The sequence below is a fragment of the Gymnogyps californianus genome, chromosome 14 (assembly GCF_018139145.2).
Source record: "Gymnogyps californianus isolate 813 chromosome 14, ASM1813914v2, whole genome shotgun sequence".
NCBI lineage: Eukaryota > Metazoa > Chordata > Aves > Accipitriformes > Cathartidae > Gymnogyps > Gymnogyps californianus.
The window spans coordinates 18,620,538-18,636,132 of record NC_059484.1 but is presented as its reverse complement, the minus strand read 5'-3'; the positions used below and the strand labels follow the sequence as shown (position 1 = coordinate 18,636,132).

The 15,595-nt window shown below is 51.7% G+C and overlaps 1 protein-coding gene across 1 annotated transcript in view; it reads left to right on the top strand.

Moving 5' to 3' along the window:
• Window positions 1-15,595, top strand: part of TCF7 (transcription factor 7) — a 72,121-nt gene that overhangs the window by 40,659 nt on the left and 15,867 nt on the right. The window contains exons 4-5 of the mRNA XM_050905335.1: window positions 10,764-10,896; window positions 14,153-14,240. Coding sequence (XP_050761292.1) covers window positions 10,764-10,896; window positions 14,153-14,240 — 221 coding nt within the window. The remainder of the gene's footprint in view (window positions 1-10,763; window positions 10,897-14,152; window positions 14,241-15,595) is intronic.

Sequence of the window (15,595 nt, the reverse complement as noted above, 5' to 3'; positions counted from 1 at the left end):
CATCCCTTCGGCTCCGGAGGGGATTACCTTCCCTCCGCGTCCTCCAGAGAGCCGTTTATCATGGAAACTGGGAAATAAGTGTGAGCGCAGATTAGGATAATGCGGGGGCAGCTCCGGGCTGGGCAGCGGGCAGCTCTCCCCTCTCCTGCCCAGGGGTCCCCGATGGGTTTTGGGGATCCCAGTGGGGAGGGATGCCCCTCGCCGCAGCCCTCGCCCCTTGGGCTTCACAGCTGGTTGGCAAAATGAATGCTAGGGTGGGAGCGACATCCCGAGCCGCAGCCGGCCATCCCCGTGCCAGCCCGGCAGTGCTCCTGCCCGGCAGCGATGCTGCGGAAAGGTCTGCGAGAGACCTCGGAGAAGAGTCGGAGCAGCCACGGTTCATTCATTTGTGGCCATCCATGTTGGAAATGCACTTGACATCCGTATAAATATCAAAGGATTTCACCCTAGCAGGGAAATGCATACCCAAGAATGACGATAACTATTACAAATTATCATCTCCGGTTGTTTCGTCTTATCTGTTAATTAGCCAGTGGCATGTGCTTGGGCACGGCTGCCTCCGACATGTTAAAAGATCTTCTCTTGGTGTCGTCTGATGCTGTGCGAGTGTGTGGCCTCGGCAGTCATATGCCACGGGAGAAAGCTCCCTCTGAACAAGTCAGCAGCATTACGTATCATTATTATTGTTATTATTATTACTGTTATTACTATTATTTTTTCACAGCGCAGTCACCAAGTCGGGGATTTACTTTCAGACGGGGTGAGACGCTTTTGATATGTTGTCTTTTTTTTCAGCCAGTGACGTTCTCGCATGGTGAGATCCCCCCTGAAGCTGAGCTTTGAGACTAGCAGATTGAAAAGAAATAGAATAGAATAGAATAGAATAGAATAGAATAGAATAGAATACAATACAATACAATACAATACAATACATAAAATTACATTAAATTCAATTAAATAAATTCAAAAAAATAAAATAGGAAGTATAGTGCCTGCCAGGAGGGGCTGGCAGCCGTCCCATCCCAAGCCTAGAGACAGGGACAAAAGTCCTGTGCTGGGTCCCCTGTCCAGGTCCCGGGGTGACAGTGGTGACACCAGCAGGACGGTGTCACCCACAGTGGCCGTGCACCCCGGCACCGCTGCGTCGTGAAGGGGCAGGTTTCACCCCCTCTGATGTTCGGAGAATCGAAACGCCTTAAATCGCATCAGAGTTTTTTTTGTGTTTTGTGTTTTATTAACTCCCCTGCACTCTTTCAAGTACATGGGCTGGTTTTGTTTTTGTTTTAAATGGAAAGAAAAAACGCAGCCGAGCAGCCGGGAGCCCTCTCCTGATGCCCAGGGGATGTGTAAGCAAACATTTGCCTCCAGAAAACTGTGCGGCACTGACACCTGGAGGGTTCCTGTTGGGCTGATTCGCTGGCAGATGCAGCCAGAAATCTCACGGGGTTTTCCATCTGCTGCTGCAGCGTGTCCTCGGCGGGGAGGGATGTGACAACCAGATGCCAAAGCCGCCGCGGTCCAGATCCAGGACCCAGCTAGGGCTGGGGTTTGCAAATGGTTTCTCAAAACCGGTGAAAATCTCCCGAGCCGCCGGTGTCTGAGACCGGGACATGGCTCTCACAGTGCAAACTGCGTTTCACCGAGCCTTTGCACCCTGAGGTTCGGCTGGTCCCAACGATGTCTTGAGCCTTACCCAAGGGCAAGCCTTGGCTCTGTGTCATACTTTTATTTTGCTTTCCTCCCTTGCCCTCTTGGACATTTTCCTGATTAATTCTGGGTATCAGACCGACTGCTCATCTTTGAGAAGCAGAGCAAAATAAAGGAGGTCAGATATTATCAGCCTCCGCGGGTCAAGTGAGTGCCTTCTCATTTGAAGTCTCAAGTGTTACCGGTAACTCCAGGGTTTGCAGCTTTTGATTCAAATTCGTAGAACCACGTAGCACGAACCGGACAGAGACTTTTTTCTCTCCGTAGCCCAGAACGCGAGAGAGGCAATAACCAGGGATGGATGTTGCAGAACAGGGGAGGTAGCTGGGGGGGTGATGCAGCCCCACCGTTATATTGCCCTGGCATTTGGGAGAAAATAACTGGGGTTTGGTGTTGCGGTACAGCCCCTGGGTTATATTGCCCCGGCATTTGTTTCCATGAAACCAAATGTCACCGTTGCCCTTTGTGGCAGCCGGCACATTGGGACCGGGGGGTGTTTCTGTCCCCTCCTGAGCAGATGCAGCACTGTGAAGCTGCTTTTAGCATCACAGCAGCAGCATTTCCCGAGCAAGGCGAGCGCCCAGCAAGGGGACTTTCTGCATGGTTGGGAGGCTTTCTGGAGTGAGGTGGCTCTTTTGCTGAATGTGACTGTAAACATTGGGCGGTGATGCCAACAGTTCATTTTTCAGGGGGTTTCTCCTCTCTGATATAGGGTGTACTTGCCTCCACGCTTGCCCCCATCACCGTAAGAGTGCAGCCTCTGGGAGGGACTTTTGATCTTTATTTTTCCATGCCTTTTTTTTTTTTTTTTTTCACGAAGAACCGCCTACATCTTTCTCTTAGAAGATAAATACTTGAGAAGTGAAACGGCTCTTCCTGTGCCCGTAAACGGTGAAAAGCTCAGCTATTTCCCCTGCAGAGCTTAACTTAAAAATAATAACCATCATTGCTTAAAAACAGAAACCAACAGCAGCACAGAAGGTCACTGAGAACTTTTCAAAAGTTTTTAAGTTCTTTCCCTGTATTTGTCCCCATCATGTCTGGAGCTTGGCCGCCTCTCTGAGTGCTGGGGCACGGAAGGTGTTAAATGCTGGGGAACTCGTCCCCTGATACCCAAAAGCCGAGTCCCCTAACGCCACTGTCGTGCACATCCGAGTCGCAGGGGAGAGTCAGCGTCACGGGAGCCGAGTTGTGCCGCTAAGGCGAGCGAATCCCCTTCGATGAGCGAAAAAGAGCAGGGCTGCTCGGGTGCCTCGTTAGCATTTTCAAAGCAGAGCTGGATTTTAAAGAAGCTGAAAGAAATCAGAAGGGAAGGGGAAGAGTTGAGGGAATAAACGCTCCATCAACCACAAAATGTAGAGTGCAGGGATAAAAACCTGAGCAAGGACAATATTGGGATAAAAACCTGAGCAAGGACAATATTGGATAAAAACCTGAGCAAGGACAGTATTTGCTTGTATGTGCAAAGTGTGTCTTAAACTGATCAGCTCCTTGCTGCAGTTCATATGCAGAATTAATGCAAGAATTAATAGCTGCATATTACTACTTTCCCTTTTGTTTGACTGCTGCTCATAAGCACTTCTGGGCCAGCCAGAGATGGGGTGCACGGGGCAGCGGGGCTCTTCTGGTCATGGCAGACGTGGTCTTCTGGTTCCTGGAGGAACCCTTGGTGGTGCTGAGGCTAAGGGCCAGCTCCAGCCCTCCGTGCTGCAGCCGCGCTGGGTGACCCAGGCCCGGGCAGGGGCCGGGGAGATGCTGCTGCTAAAATTTGGCTTTGCTGGAGGGGTGCACGGCTGGGCGAGGACAGCGCCTGAGCGTGGGTGGCTTTAACTTTCCCTGTTTCCTTTCTGCTGTGGCAGCGGGCTGGGGCGATGTAACTGCAGCAAAAGTGAGAAAAGAGAAAAAAGCGTGCTGAGACGAGAAATGAGTCGACGCTGCCTTCGCCCGCGGGCTGCCGAGGGCTCCGGCCCCGGCGCTTGCAGTCAGCGCCGAAAACGGTCTGCAGTGGGTATTTGGGGTGATCTTTTTATCGCAACATCTCCTGGTGCAACACCACAGGGAGATGAGGGGTGAAGGTGTCTGCTGACATGGTCTGGGGCTCTGAGCTGGGAGATTTTATCAGAACTCGGAGGTGCCCTGAAACTGTGCAGAGCTGGGTTTGAGTCATGGGCTCCAGGTCCCCAAGCGCCCCGAATGACAGCGTTGCCCTGCGAGCCCTCCCAGGAGCAGCTCCGATGCTGCAGGACGTACCTAATGATGTCCTTAATAATATGTCCCTAATAATTTGCTAATTTGGATTGCTTGTTGGATAAAGAGCAACAGGCACAGTCCCCCCTGTAACAGGTACCTTCCCCAGCAGCGGTGCATGCTCAGTGCAGCCTGACCTTATACCTTTCTGTGGCACGATGACTAATTTTGCCGTGAAAAGGAATTAATTCCTCATTGAATCAGCAACAGCAAAACTTTGTAGGTTTTGTTTTTCATAGCTGGCGCATCGACTCATCTCGCCCTCTCTGAGAAGTGACGTCGAAGCAAACACATTTGGGGCGACTTGGGGCTGGACTGCTACAGCATCTGTGCTGCACCCAGGGCTTTCACCCCAGAGGCACCCAAGCAGGGCAGAGGAGCACGGAGACGTGCTCGGAGCTCACCTCATCCATCTGCCGGCTCTGCGCCAGGACCGGCCCTGGGGGCTGCTCCCAGCAGCCGGACACACGGCACAGCCGGCGGCATGGGGCTCTCGGGCTGCCAAAATCCCCCTCTGCCTTGGCGGTGACAGCCGCCGGCGTGACACAGCCTCCGGCCCGAGCTGCCGTCCCTCGGCCAGGCCCCTCGCCCCACACTGGCCGCTGCCGGGCTGGCCCACAGCTTTTTCATTTCACTATTTTTGGGGCCGGCGATGTGGGAAAATTTGAAAGTGATGTGACTAATCTCGCCTCACCGCGGCTCGGCTCCCCGGCGAGGCTGGAAACCACAGCGCTCTCCCCGGCTGCCGGCTCGTGCGCCAGGGCGCTTCGTGCCGCTGTACCACAGGGGACGGATCCTGCACCCCCTGGGGTGCTTCCAGCCTCCCCTTGCGCAGGAGGCTGCTGCCAGGGCCAACACAGCCCGGGGTGATGGGGGCACTTGGCTCCGGGCATCACAGAGGGGTTTGGGGGCTTTTCTCTCCCTGCAAACTCCTCTGCATCCGTGGAGGGGCTGCCAGGAGGGAGGTGGCTCCCACAACGCAGGGCTTTCTGGCAGGCTCGTCCCTGTTTTGCTTGCTTTTGGGCTGACCACGGGGATTTCGGCTGTCTGGGGTGTTGGCCGGTGCTTTTGCACCAGCGGGGTGCGTTAGGTAGCTGGGAGCTGAGGTTTGTGCAAGGGGCAGGCAGCACCCCGTTATCCTTCACGGGGAGTGCAGCACCCTTTGCAGTCACGTCCCCAAAGGTGCTGGGCCCCAGCCACACTGGTGCTGTGCACAGTCCTGACAGCCTGTCCCTTTTCCCTGGCCTGCAGGGTCCCCGTGTGCATGGGGTCCCCTATGTGCATGGCATCCTCTATGTGCAAGGAGTCCCCGGTGTGGAGGGCACCCCATGTGTGCATGGGATCCCCTGTGTTTATGGGACCCACAATGCCTGCAGCCTCCCATGTGTTTCAGGTCCCTTACGTGTGTAAAGTCCCCTATGCCTCTGGAGTCCCCTATGCCTATGAGATCCCCTATGTGTTTGGGGTCCCCATCAGCTGGGAGCCCCCCACCTCTCCGATGCTGACTCTGCAGAAGTTGCTCTCAGCTGGAGCCCGAATGCCAAAGCCACTTGCCCGCGATGAAGCCCCAGCTGGCTCATCTGCAAAAGATCTTTCATCTTTCATTTCAGAGTAGCTGTTAAAACATCTTGTAAAAAACCATACAGAAGTGGCATAAGCAGGATTAAGATGTTCAGAAATCCTGTGGAAGAAACTCTAGTGGAGTTTTCCCCACTCAGAGCCGGGTGATGCTGTGAATGATACCCCATTTCTGCAGGAAGGTGATATTGCATGTTCCGAATTGGTTGATGGCGAGGTACATCTCCCGGGGGCTTAGGGCTGACTTTTATAAAGTGAGAGCAAATTCTTAAATTCATTCTATTATTTCAACCATATGGGAAATCTGTAAAATGTAAGTTTCTTTCCTACAGAACAGCGTCATCTATGTGACTTCGCCTTAAAAACAAACTATGAAAAAGCCAGCTTTTCACTTAGGTTGTTTTTGTTCACAAGCTGGGGAAAACGTAAAAACTCTTGAAATACAGTCATCAAAACCAAGAAAGGGTTGTTCCTAGGAAGGGTGCTTTGTGCCGCTGTGCAACAGGGCAGATCAAGATCAGCCTTGTAAGATGAGCTCCTGTATTCGGTTGGTGTAATCTGCATTGTGGCAGACAGGTTTACTCTTCTCCTTTAACGTATTAAACAACTCGCCGTGGTGCAGGTCGGGTACGCAGCCCCGACCGCCCCGGGCGAGGACCGATCCTGGGTGCTTGGTGCAGCCATCATGAAATTTAACAAAACGTTTTTCACTAAATTGGGCATCAAGTGTTGGAAGGGGCAGTCGAATTAACCTGCTTTATTTTAGTTATGAATTGTCTTCTATCAGAAAATGAATTAAAAGAATTCCCATTCGTAGAAGCAGCGGTGGAGCCCAGCACTGGGGGGATGCTGGGATCCCCAGCAGCCACCCAGGCAGCTTGGTGTGACCACGGCTGCTTTTAATAGCTGCTTTCAATTGTAGCAAAGAATAGTTTTCACAGGTTACAAAACATTCACTTCTTTTCTTTTTATTTGTTTCTTTACCTAAACTGATCCAAGCAGAAAAAAATTCTTTACAATTTTTTCTAATATTTTCACAGAGCTAAAAACCCGAAGAGTTTTGCCAGCCATGGAAATATTTTGGTTTGATCGTTTCACTCAAATTTTGACTTCTGACCTGTGCTACATTTTGCTAAGATTAGCTTGAAAGTTTAAAAGAAAAATCTTCTGTCAAGCCAGCGAAGTAAAACTACTCATTTTTAGCATGTCACGACTAAATAGATCAGTCTTTAAAAAATGAGTCAAAATACTTGCTAACACGAGGTGCTTTCCAGAAAATGTTTGATTACAATCTCTCACCGTTTTCTAATGAAAAACCCACATTTTGTTTAAAAAAAAAACTCATTTATAGTTCTGATCAACCAGCACCGTCCCGGCAGCTTGTATAACCCCGCGGCCGCCCGTGGCCGGAGCACGCTGCAGCCCAGCTGCAGCCCTTGCTGGGCACGTGTAATGTGGGATGGGAGCGAAGGCGAAGGATGCTGTGCCTGATCGGGCACCTCGGAGCCAAATAACGTTGCAGCTCTGATCGTGAGGGTGATCCTCATGTGAAAGACCTGCTGGGTTTGTGTGTGCTCAGCGAAAGGAGAGTTTTCTAGCTAGCCTCGAGCTTCTATCGCAATCAGACACCCGTGTGTGAGCGGTGAGGTCTCCTAATTTTGCCTTGCCAACAATTAGTCTTTCTTAATAATTAATGCAACTGTGTTTTCTCTTTGCTCATCCAATTACCTCTAGTTATTAAAGTCACTTCTTGGCTTCAAAGTGGGAGCTTCTTCCCTCACAGTCAGGGTTTTTTTTATTTTCAGCGAGGTTGATGGGGGCTGATTAATGCTGGTAGGGTGATGAACTGCAGCGTCGGTGCCTGCCCCAGCGCCGAGCGGCACCGGCTGCTGGCACGAGGCACACGGGGACCCCAGCGGGCATCACTCGCCGGGGCGGTGGGTGCTCAGGAGAATTGCAATTTAGCAAATTTGAGAGGGGGAAAAAAGCCCTCCAGGCTTGCAAAACCCATTCTGCTGCTCCGTCCCCTCTGGAAATACCGTTCTGGTGTTGCTGTAAATGCACCTCTTCATTTCTGTAGCGAGGTCGTGGCTGCACAGCTCATTCCCTGACCTGCCCTCAACGGGCTGTGCTGGGAGAGGTGAGACAAAGCTGTCCTCAGAGCCCTTTCGTGTCCCTGCGTGGCTGCCGAAGGACGGGAGGCGACTTGGGGTGACTTGGGGTTGGGGCCGTGACGCTGGGCACCAGCTGCGTTATTTTGGGTGGGTGGGTAGCGAGCAGCTCCGTCACCGCTGCTCTGAGTTGTATTGAAACACAGCTTTGGGGAGGAGATGCAATAAGATGCTTCAGCAAACCGTAGCACATCCCCATGATGTCCCAACCGGCACCACCCGGCATCCTCCCAGGGGACCTGCTGAGAGGACACCAACCCAACTGCCCTCGTGTTAAATCAGTCCGCTCAGCAGAAAACATTTACATCGGGTTAATTTTATGGCGTAAGACATTGTCAGCTGATAAGTTCTGGCTTTGAAAAGCCTCTTCAAGGTTCATGTGCTGCAGTTGATTTGCAGGAACTAAATCTAGACCTTGTAAAAAAGAGGAATTGATACCACTTCTCTGGCATAGAGATTTCTATAAACGAGGTATGATTTCACAGCGAAGACGCGTGCGGCAGCCACAGCGCATCTGGTGATGACCAGGAGCTGCAGACATGGCCGTGGACCGCGACCATTAGCAGCTGTGGTGTTTAAACCGGGGATCAACACTGAAGGAGTCTTCTCTGTTTCTCCAGATCTTTGTGCAACGTTTCCTTCTTCCTTTGGTTGATTCAATTTGGGAGACGGGTTCCTGTAGCGAACTCCCTAATGGAGGAAGCAGGAGGGGGATGAATAGCCTCTTGCAGAAATTTTTGTCTTACCTCCTTCCTGAGCATCCTTCCGCACCAGCTTTTTATGACTTTAAAGAGTAGGAAAAAAGTTTTTGAGCGAGGCAAGTGCAAATGTAGAGGGGACACAGGGAAGGCCAACTCTTCTTACTGGTGCAACATCTTGTTTGCCAGCTGAACTGATGGAAAATCTGAGTAACTGAGCTACAACCTATTGTACCAGCAAGTTACCATGTTCTGCTTTGATGGGGAAGAAGGACAGTCTGTGCCTTTGCTGTAACCACACGTGCTCTGTGCTTTTCACTGTTGAGGTATCCTGTGGATCAGCATCAGGACTGTTCAACTGCCTTTGTAGTGGTCTGGGTCTTCTGTCATTGCTCCGAAAGCTGTTAACAGTCGTCAGGCAGCGAGGCTGGCTGGTGGATGGTGCTGTGCTTTGGATCAGGCACGGTGCAAATGGGAAGGAAAGATCTGCCCCACTTGGAACAGCAGAAATGCTTAAGCTGAGGTTTTTAAAACAGCTCAGCATCGAGCTTGTTCTGCTCCAGTGTCATGGTAAAATGTTCATGTAGAACTGCATATCCCTAATTTAGGCTTTCTGGCTCTTAAATAAGCTAAACCATAGCTAATTTTAGAAATATCACTGAAAAGCTATTCTTCATCTCATTTCATGGGCAAGAATAGTAAAAGCTCAGAGCTCCAAACATGTGTTTAACTAAGTGGGAGCCAGCCCAGCGCCGCTCTCGATGGGAAAATCGCATAGCCCATGGCCCTGCTGCAGGACAGGAACGCCCATACCACACCAGTTTGTGCTGGGGAGGGGGGCTACATTCCCAGTATCCCGCTGTACGCAGTAAATCTACACCTGGTAAGCATCAGGAATTAGGTTTTTCATTCATTCTTAAATGCAAACCTGCATGCCTCTTGGGTTTTATTTGCATGAGCAAACCTTTGTGGGAAAGACAGATGTAAAGCAGCGTCTCCATCGGTCTGTTTTCCTTTCCGCTCCATGGGTTTCCTCCTCAGAGCAGGGATGCAAAACACAGGACTTGCCCAGGGCTCTCGGGCTGCTGTGCAAGCGGCTCGGAGCAGCCAGGAGAGGTCCAGGACAGCTCCTCCAGAGCCATCGGCTCCGGCTGCGCCACCTCCACCAAAGCCGACTGGCATTTTGTGCTGACTCTGCCTGAGCAAAATTGTTAGCAAAGTGAAAGGTACCAGTGAATCAAGTCCAGAGATCGTAAATGACTTGTCAAAAGTCACGCAGCAAATCTTCTGTAGATGTCCTGGTGGGACACAAGAGGTCTGGCTAGCAAGATCCAGCTCCTAGCCCCTGGAGAGCTGTCTTACCTGGTCCGTGCTCATTTTCTCCCCGTTTTGGGGTGCTGTCAGTCCTGTTTCTCTTTCTGGATTTATCTGGGACAAATCCTAACATTCCACCACCAAGGCGAAGTCAGTTTGGGTTTAAAGGCAACCATGGGCGAAACCAGGCATGTAGGGAGCAGCTTGAGATGCTCGAGGCGAGGAGGCTGGCGGTAGACGGCAGCGTGTGCGTGTGTGTGTGTTTTCCTTACAGCTCTTTTGAACAGCTTCCCCTCTCTCTGCTCCAACACGCAGAAGTACTCCCAGTTGTGTTCACAAAAAAGCGCCTTTTACAAAGATGTTGGGCTCCGATGGCCTCGCCGTGCGTACCCAGGAGTAGCTGCAAGAGGAGATTGGATTTTTCTTTTTTAAATTTTCCTGGGTTTGTTGCATCCCTAGCGCTGCCACAGTTCCCTCCGGTCCTCCTCCCAGCGCTGGAGCTGGGACCAAGGGGGATTTCAGCCCGAGGGCTCACTGGTGACCATGTCATGTTTTCAAAGGCGTTGCCCTCAGCATGGCTCTCCCTGCTTGAGAGCCCCGGTTAGGAAAGCCTGAGAGTGGCTTTCAGAGTGAGTGTGCAGGACGTGAAAGTCCAGATTTAGACCCTGTGGTAGCACAAGGCAGAAAACAAGAGCAATGCATTGGGTAGCATGCTTGTAGCATTCATTCTGGAATAAAAGATACTGGAAATGAATGAAAAGAAGTTCTTCTGAATTTTGAAAACTTCATGCTGATTTGAGCTGTTTTCCACCTACCCATGCGGTCGTCTTCAGCTGTTGTCACTGCTTGGTTTACGGTTTTTTCTTGCAGGATGCTGTAGTGTTTATTTAAGTAGGCAAGGGCATTTTCTGCCTTGCCCTTGAGAGTCACTGGGGACTTTTAGTAATTCCCAGCCTCGCTTGCAACGACAGGACTGCAAAGGGCACCAGCCCTCCTTGCTCACGGAGCCCGACGACTTCTGAGCCCTGTCCCTCCTTCTGTCTTGCAGTCCAACAAAGTTCCCGTCGTGCAGCCGTCCCACGGAGTCCACCCGCTCACCCCGCTCATCCCTTACAGCAACGACCATTTCAGCCACGGCTCCCACTCGCCCCACTTGCCCGCTGACATCAACCAGAAACAAGGTAATGGCACCGCTGGGGACCTGCGTGGTGGGAGAGGGACAGTGCTGGAGATCACCAAGATCAAGGCTGTCACCTTCCTGGTCCCAAATCAATGGGAAAAGTCGAGAGCTTTGGTCAACTGGGGCATTGCTTAGCAGTAAGAGTTTATTTAGCTTATTGGCAATGCTTTGTAATCCCGGTCAAGAGGAGTTTGATATCAAAAGTGCCAACCCTGCTGATCAAGCGTGCTCAATTCTCTGTGCAAGCTGTCCTGTAGCTTGAGACCAGACCAGAGCCTGCGAGATGATGCGTAAGAGTCAACCAGAAAATGGAAAGTAATCTTTCCTTTGACTCATACCCAAACTGTTGTCAGGTTGTCATTTTGAGAAAATAAATGCTTGAAACAGGAAATATTGTGACTAAATAGGATTGGTGTCTGATAGCTAACTGGATTGTTATATGTGTGTGTCCGTAGCCACACGTTACGTGGTTGTCACACAGTTTGGCTGTTTGGGTTCCAGTGTGAGTCCAGGACACGTCAATTAGCTCGTGAGGCTACGGAGGAAAGTACAGTAGGTAGAGGTTAAACCCTGAACTGTAAAATATAGGTATGTGCACAGGAATTCACCCCAGCCCATCATTCTTCGTGGATTACTGGCAAGCTGAGTGTAAAATCAAACTTTTCTCAACCTTACGTTAGTGCCACAGAATCTTTCAACATCTGTTCAGATTACCCAGGCTTTTGCACAAACCTGGTCTTGATTTCATGTTGAAGCAAGCAGATTCACAGTTTTGTGTCAAACTACATCCAGGAAGGGATTCAGGGCCCGTCAGAGCCCAGAAATCAGTGCGAAAATGGAGGCACAAAACCAACTGTTGTGATTTGGGCAAAGGCCTCCACCCAAGAGTGATCCAAACTGTCCTGGAGACATCGGCTTCGCCAAGATAACATCATTGCTAAAACAATGGGGTATCGAGGGTGCTCTTGGCTGGAGGACATGCTAAATTATCCCTGGTCTGAACCCAGAGGCCACATTCTGGACTCATCAGGGATGCTGATGGGGAGGATTTAGGTCCGGTGTAAGAGACACCCAAGCACATCATGGTTTTCTTCCAGCCAGCACATTGCTTGTCAGCCACCACAGCATAATAAACTCAGCGAAAAAATATGTAGAGTTACCAAAATAAACCTATTAAAAGCTCAGCTAATGGCAGATTTCCGAATCTCGAGAGGAAGCGTGCAGATTTGTAAGTCTCCTGGGAAGGCGACCCAAGACACCTTCCTTCACGCTGCCTTTGCAGATGCCTTGCAGAGCACAAAGGCCCCTCACCGTGAGCTGCCTCCAGGGACTCCCTGTTAGCCTGGAAAGCCTTAAGCAATACGGGAGCAGCTCACCCGAGGGATGAGCTGGTTGTATCCCTCCGTGGAGGCTACGATTGGCACTGGAGTAGTCCCTAAACGTTTATCTCTGTGGTGGGTCAGTAATTCTGGGAAGCTGTCCTCTGGCTGCACACCCGCCTGCACCCTCAGTGTAGGCGCTTTCCAGTCTCCCCTTTCCCATTTAGCCTGTACATTTACGTCGGAGGCAGGGGGAGTCTGTCCATCCCAGAGACCCCCCCAGGTCCTATTTGTGGAGAGGTTCAGACCATCATCCTCAGCTGGGACCTGCCTCTGTGGTTCAGCTGTGATCAGCTTTGTATCCCCCATCCCTGCGCTGCTGGGGCGAGGGTTTCCTTCCCCGTTCATTCTGGATGTGTCCCATCTCTATTTTCATCGCTGAATTATCTCCCATTATCGCCTAGTGTAAGCGCTTGAGAGTCACCGTCGTACTCATTCTCACAGCATCCCTTTGAAGTATTTCACAGTAGCCCAAGGACACGCAGACAAGGAAATACAAGCAGGATCTTCTGAGTCAGTGGCTGGTGCCCCAACCACTGGGCCAGCAAGAATAACTTGTGCTCTGGCTTACGCAACTTGTATTGTTGGAAGTCCAAATCTCAGGAAATCCTGGCAGCTGCCTAGGATTGGCATGGCTGCTGGTTTTGTTTGACCTTCAGTGGGCTGCTGCATCCCACTTGAGCACAGCTGTAGGTAAATCCTCATACTGAGTTATATATTCCTTTCAGTACAGTTATATATTTATTTTAGCTAACTCCTGATAAGATGCTTGGAATCTACTGGTGTCATTCCTAATTAATAATTTATCGTTAATACACCTAGGAGAATAATCCAGACTTCTGAGTTCGCTTGCAACTAATCACCAATTTAGTGAATGTATTTATCGCCCAGGACAGCTGCTGGACAGCTTCTGTACACGATTTTTTGTCTGAGGCTCATTAGCAGTCAGTGGAGAGCTGGTGCTTTACATCGCCAAGTCCTGCAGGCTTAGCTGGGTGCAGAGGTGATGCAGCGAGTATTCGTCTCCTCCCAGGGACCTGGCTCTGCGTTACACGATGCTGCGGCAGAGCTCAGCCCCGGATCCTCTCCGGTTTTGCAGGCTGGGGGTCAGCTGGAGGCTGCTTTTGCCAGCAGCACCGCAGTTGTCCGAGTCCCACCCGCAGCCCTGGGCTCCGTGGGCTGTTTTCAAGTCCAGATAGAAACGGATAGATGCTGCGGCTGTCTCCTCTGGCCATGCCGCCCGTGCCAGCGGCTTTGAAGATCACACAGGGATTCCCCATGCAAAGGGTGAATTCCCAGCTGGCACCATACCCACCTCCGCCGTTCCTTGGCACCCACAGAGCCCACGAAACGATTGCTTTGAATGGGGACTCAAATTGTTTAAAATCGAGATAGAAGTGGTGCCTGCTGGAGCATCCCCGCTGGCCGCTCATGGGGGGGTCCCGGGGATGACTGATGGGAAGGGGGTGTAGGAACGGCTTTGACCATCAGTTGTGCACCTGAACAGGCTCTCTGGGAAGGGCAGAGGGATGTCCAGAGTCCATCAAATCCTTACCAAAGCAAGTTGCTGCTTGGCCTCAGGGTGGCACAGAGCAGGGATGATGCTTGTGCAGGAGCAAGCTGCCTTCCCCACCCTGTTACACAAGTGTTTGTGATTCTGCAGCAACGTGGATGACCCAGCCCATCCGCACAGAGAGAACCACAGCAATAAAAAGGGCAATTATAATATCCTGCCACTTGCAGACAGCTATTGGACATATATTCCCTGCTGCCCACAAGTGCCCGTAGATGGAGCAGCCAGGGGGTCAGGAGCGGTCCGAGTCAGCCAGGGAGTGCGGTGCTGGGTCCAACTCATCTCCTTCTTCCTTCTCGCAGGAGTGCACCGTCCTTCCCAGACCTCAGACATCCCTGGTTTCTACCCCCTCCCTCCCGGTGGAGTCGGACAGATCACGCCGTCGATGGGATGGTGAGTGTGGAGGGCTCGGCCCCACGCAGCCCCCGGCCCACCGGCCGCTCCGTACAGGGGACGGTTTGTTGTACAAACCGTGTGCAGCCGTTATCCTTAACCTCCACGGTGCTTTCACCCCGGCTTCATCCCTCCTGTGTGCTGTGTGATGGGGAGAAGGACTTAGCCCTGTTTTAGAAATGGGGAGCAGATCCGCGGAGAGGCTGAAGTCTTTGTCCCGGCTGGGGCATCCCTGGAGCGGGGTTGCAACCTGCCCGATTCAGAGCTGTCTCCTGCCTTACGTTTAGCTGCCTGTGCTGATTAGGAAACCCGGGGAGAGCTTCCTACCCACCTCTCCTAATCACAAGAAAAGCCTCTTTTTTTGAGTAGGAGGCAATTTTCTCTCTCGCTGGGGTTTTCGGCACAAACAGTGCTTTCCCTGAGCGTGCCACCAGCGTGGTGTAATCCAGCGGGATGCTCCATTCGCCGGGCCACGGTGCTTCTCGGGGTCTGACACACAGGGAAAAAATACACTATGGTAGAGACCTGCCCCAGCAAACGACCCCGGTACCCGCAGCCTGGCCACAGCACAGCCAGCTCAGTGGCACCCGCTGCCCCACGGGGGACGGGGAAGAAGGGACCGTGAGCTGGAGCACTCCCAAAATGTCCCCCCTGCATGGGCCAGCCCTGAGGAGCATCCCACAAAGCGGAGCCCGCTGGGAAACCTGCCCCAGGGACACGAGTTAAAAATACACCAGTATGTGCTCCGTGGTCATTGCCACTGGCTTTTGTCACCGTGATCCTAAGCACACCGAGGGAGCAGGTCTGGCGGGCGGTGCTCTGCGGGCATCGTCACTCTTCAGATGAATTTTTAATCCCCGTCGGTGACGCAGGGACCTTGCAGAGGCTTGCGGGGAGGCTGGTGGCTGCAGGCAGTGGGTCGGGGCGGCCGGGATGGGGGGGAGAGTGCGGGGAGGGTGATCGCGGGGGCAGGCAGCCAGATCCCCCCTGGTGCCGGCTGATAAAACCCCAGCAAAGCCCGGCGGAGACCTCCAGGTACAAGAACATATTGCAAAATGGGAGAGGCGAAGCATATTAAAACACAAAGTAAAATGTTAGCTTTTTGTTTTGTTTTGTTTATGAATTTCATGTTCCAGATATTTAACCACAAGGAAACAAAGGCTGAGGCCTTTGATACAGAGTTTGGCTTCAAAGAGATTACATTTTGCCTTCTGTGCTAAATCTGCTACTCTTGGGCGATGATTTAACTCCTCATATGATGTGATTCATCCTCAGGAAAAACAAGTACTGGGGTGACTGTGCTATAACATGAAACAAATAGTTGGGGGTGAGAAAGGAGCCTGTTTGCCAAACGC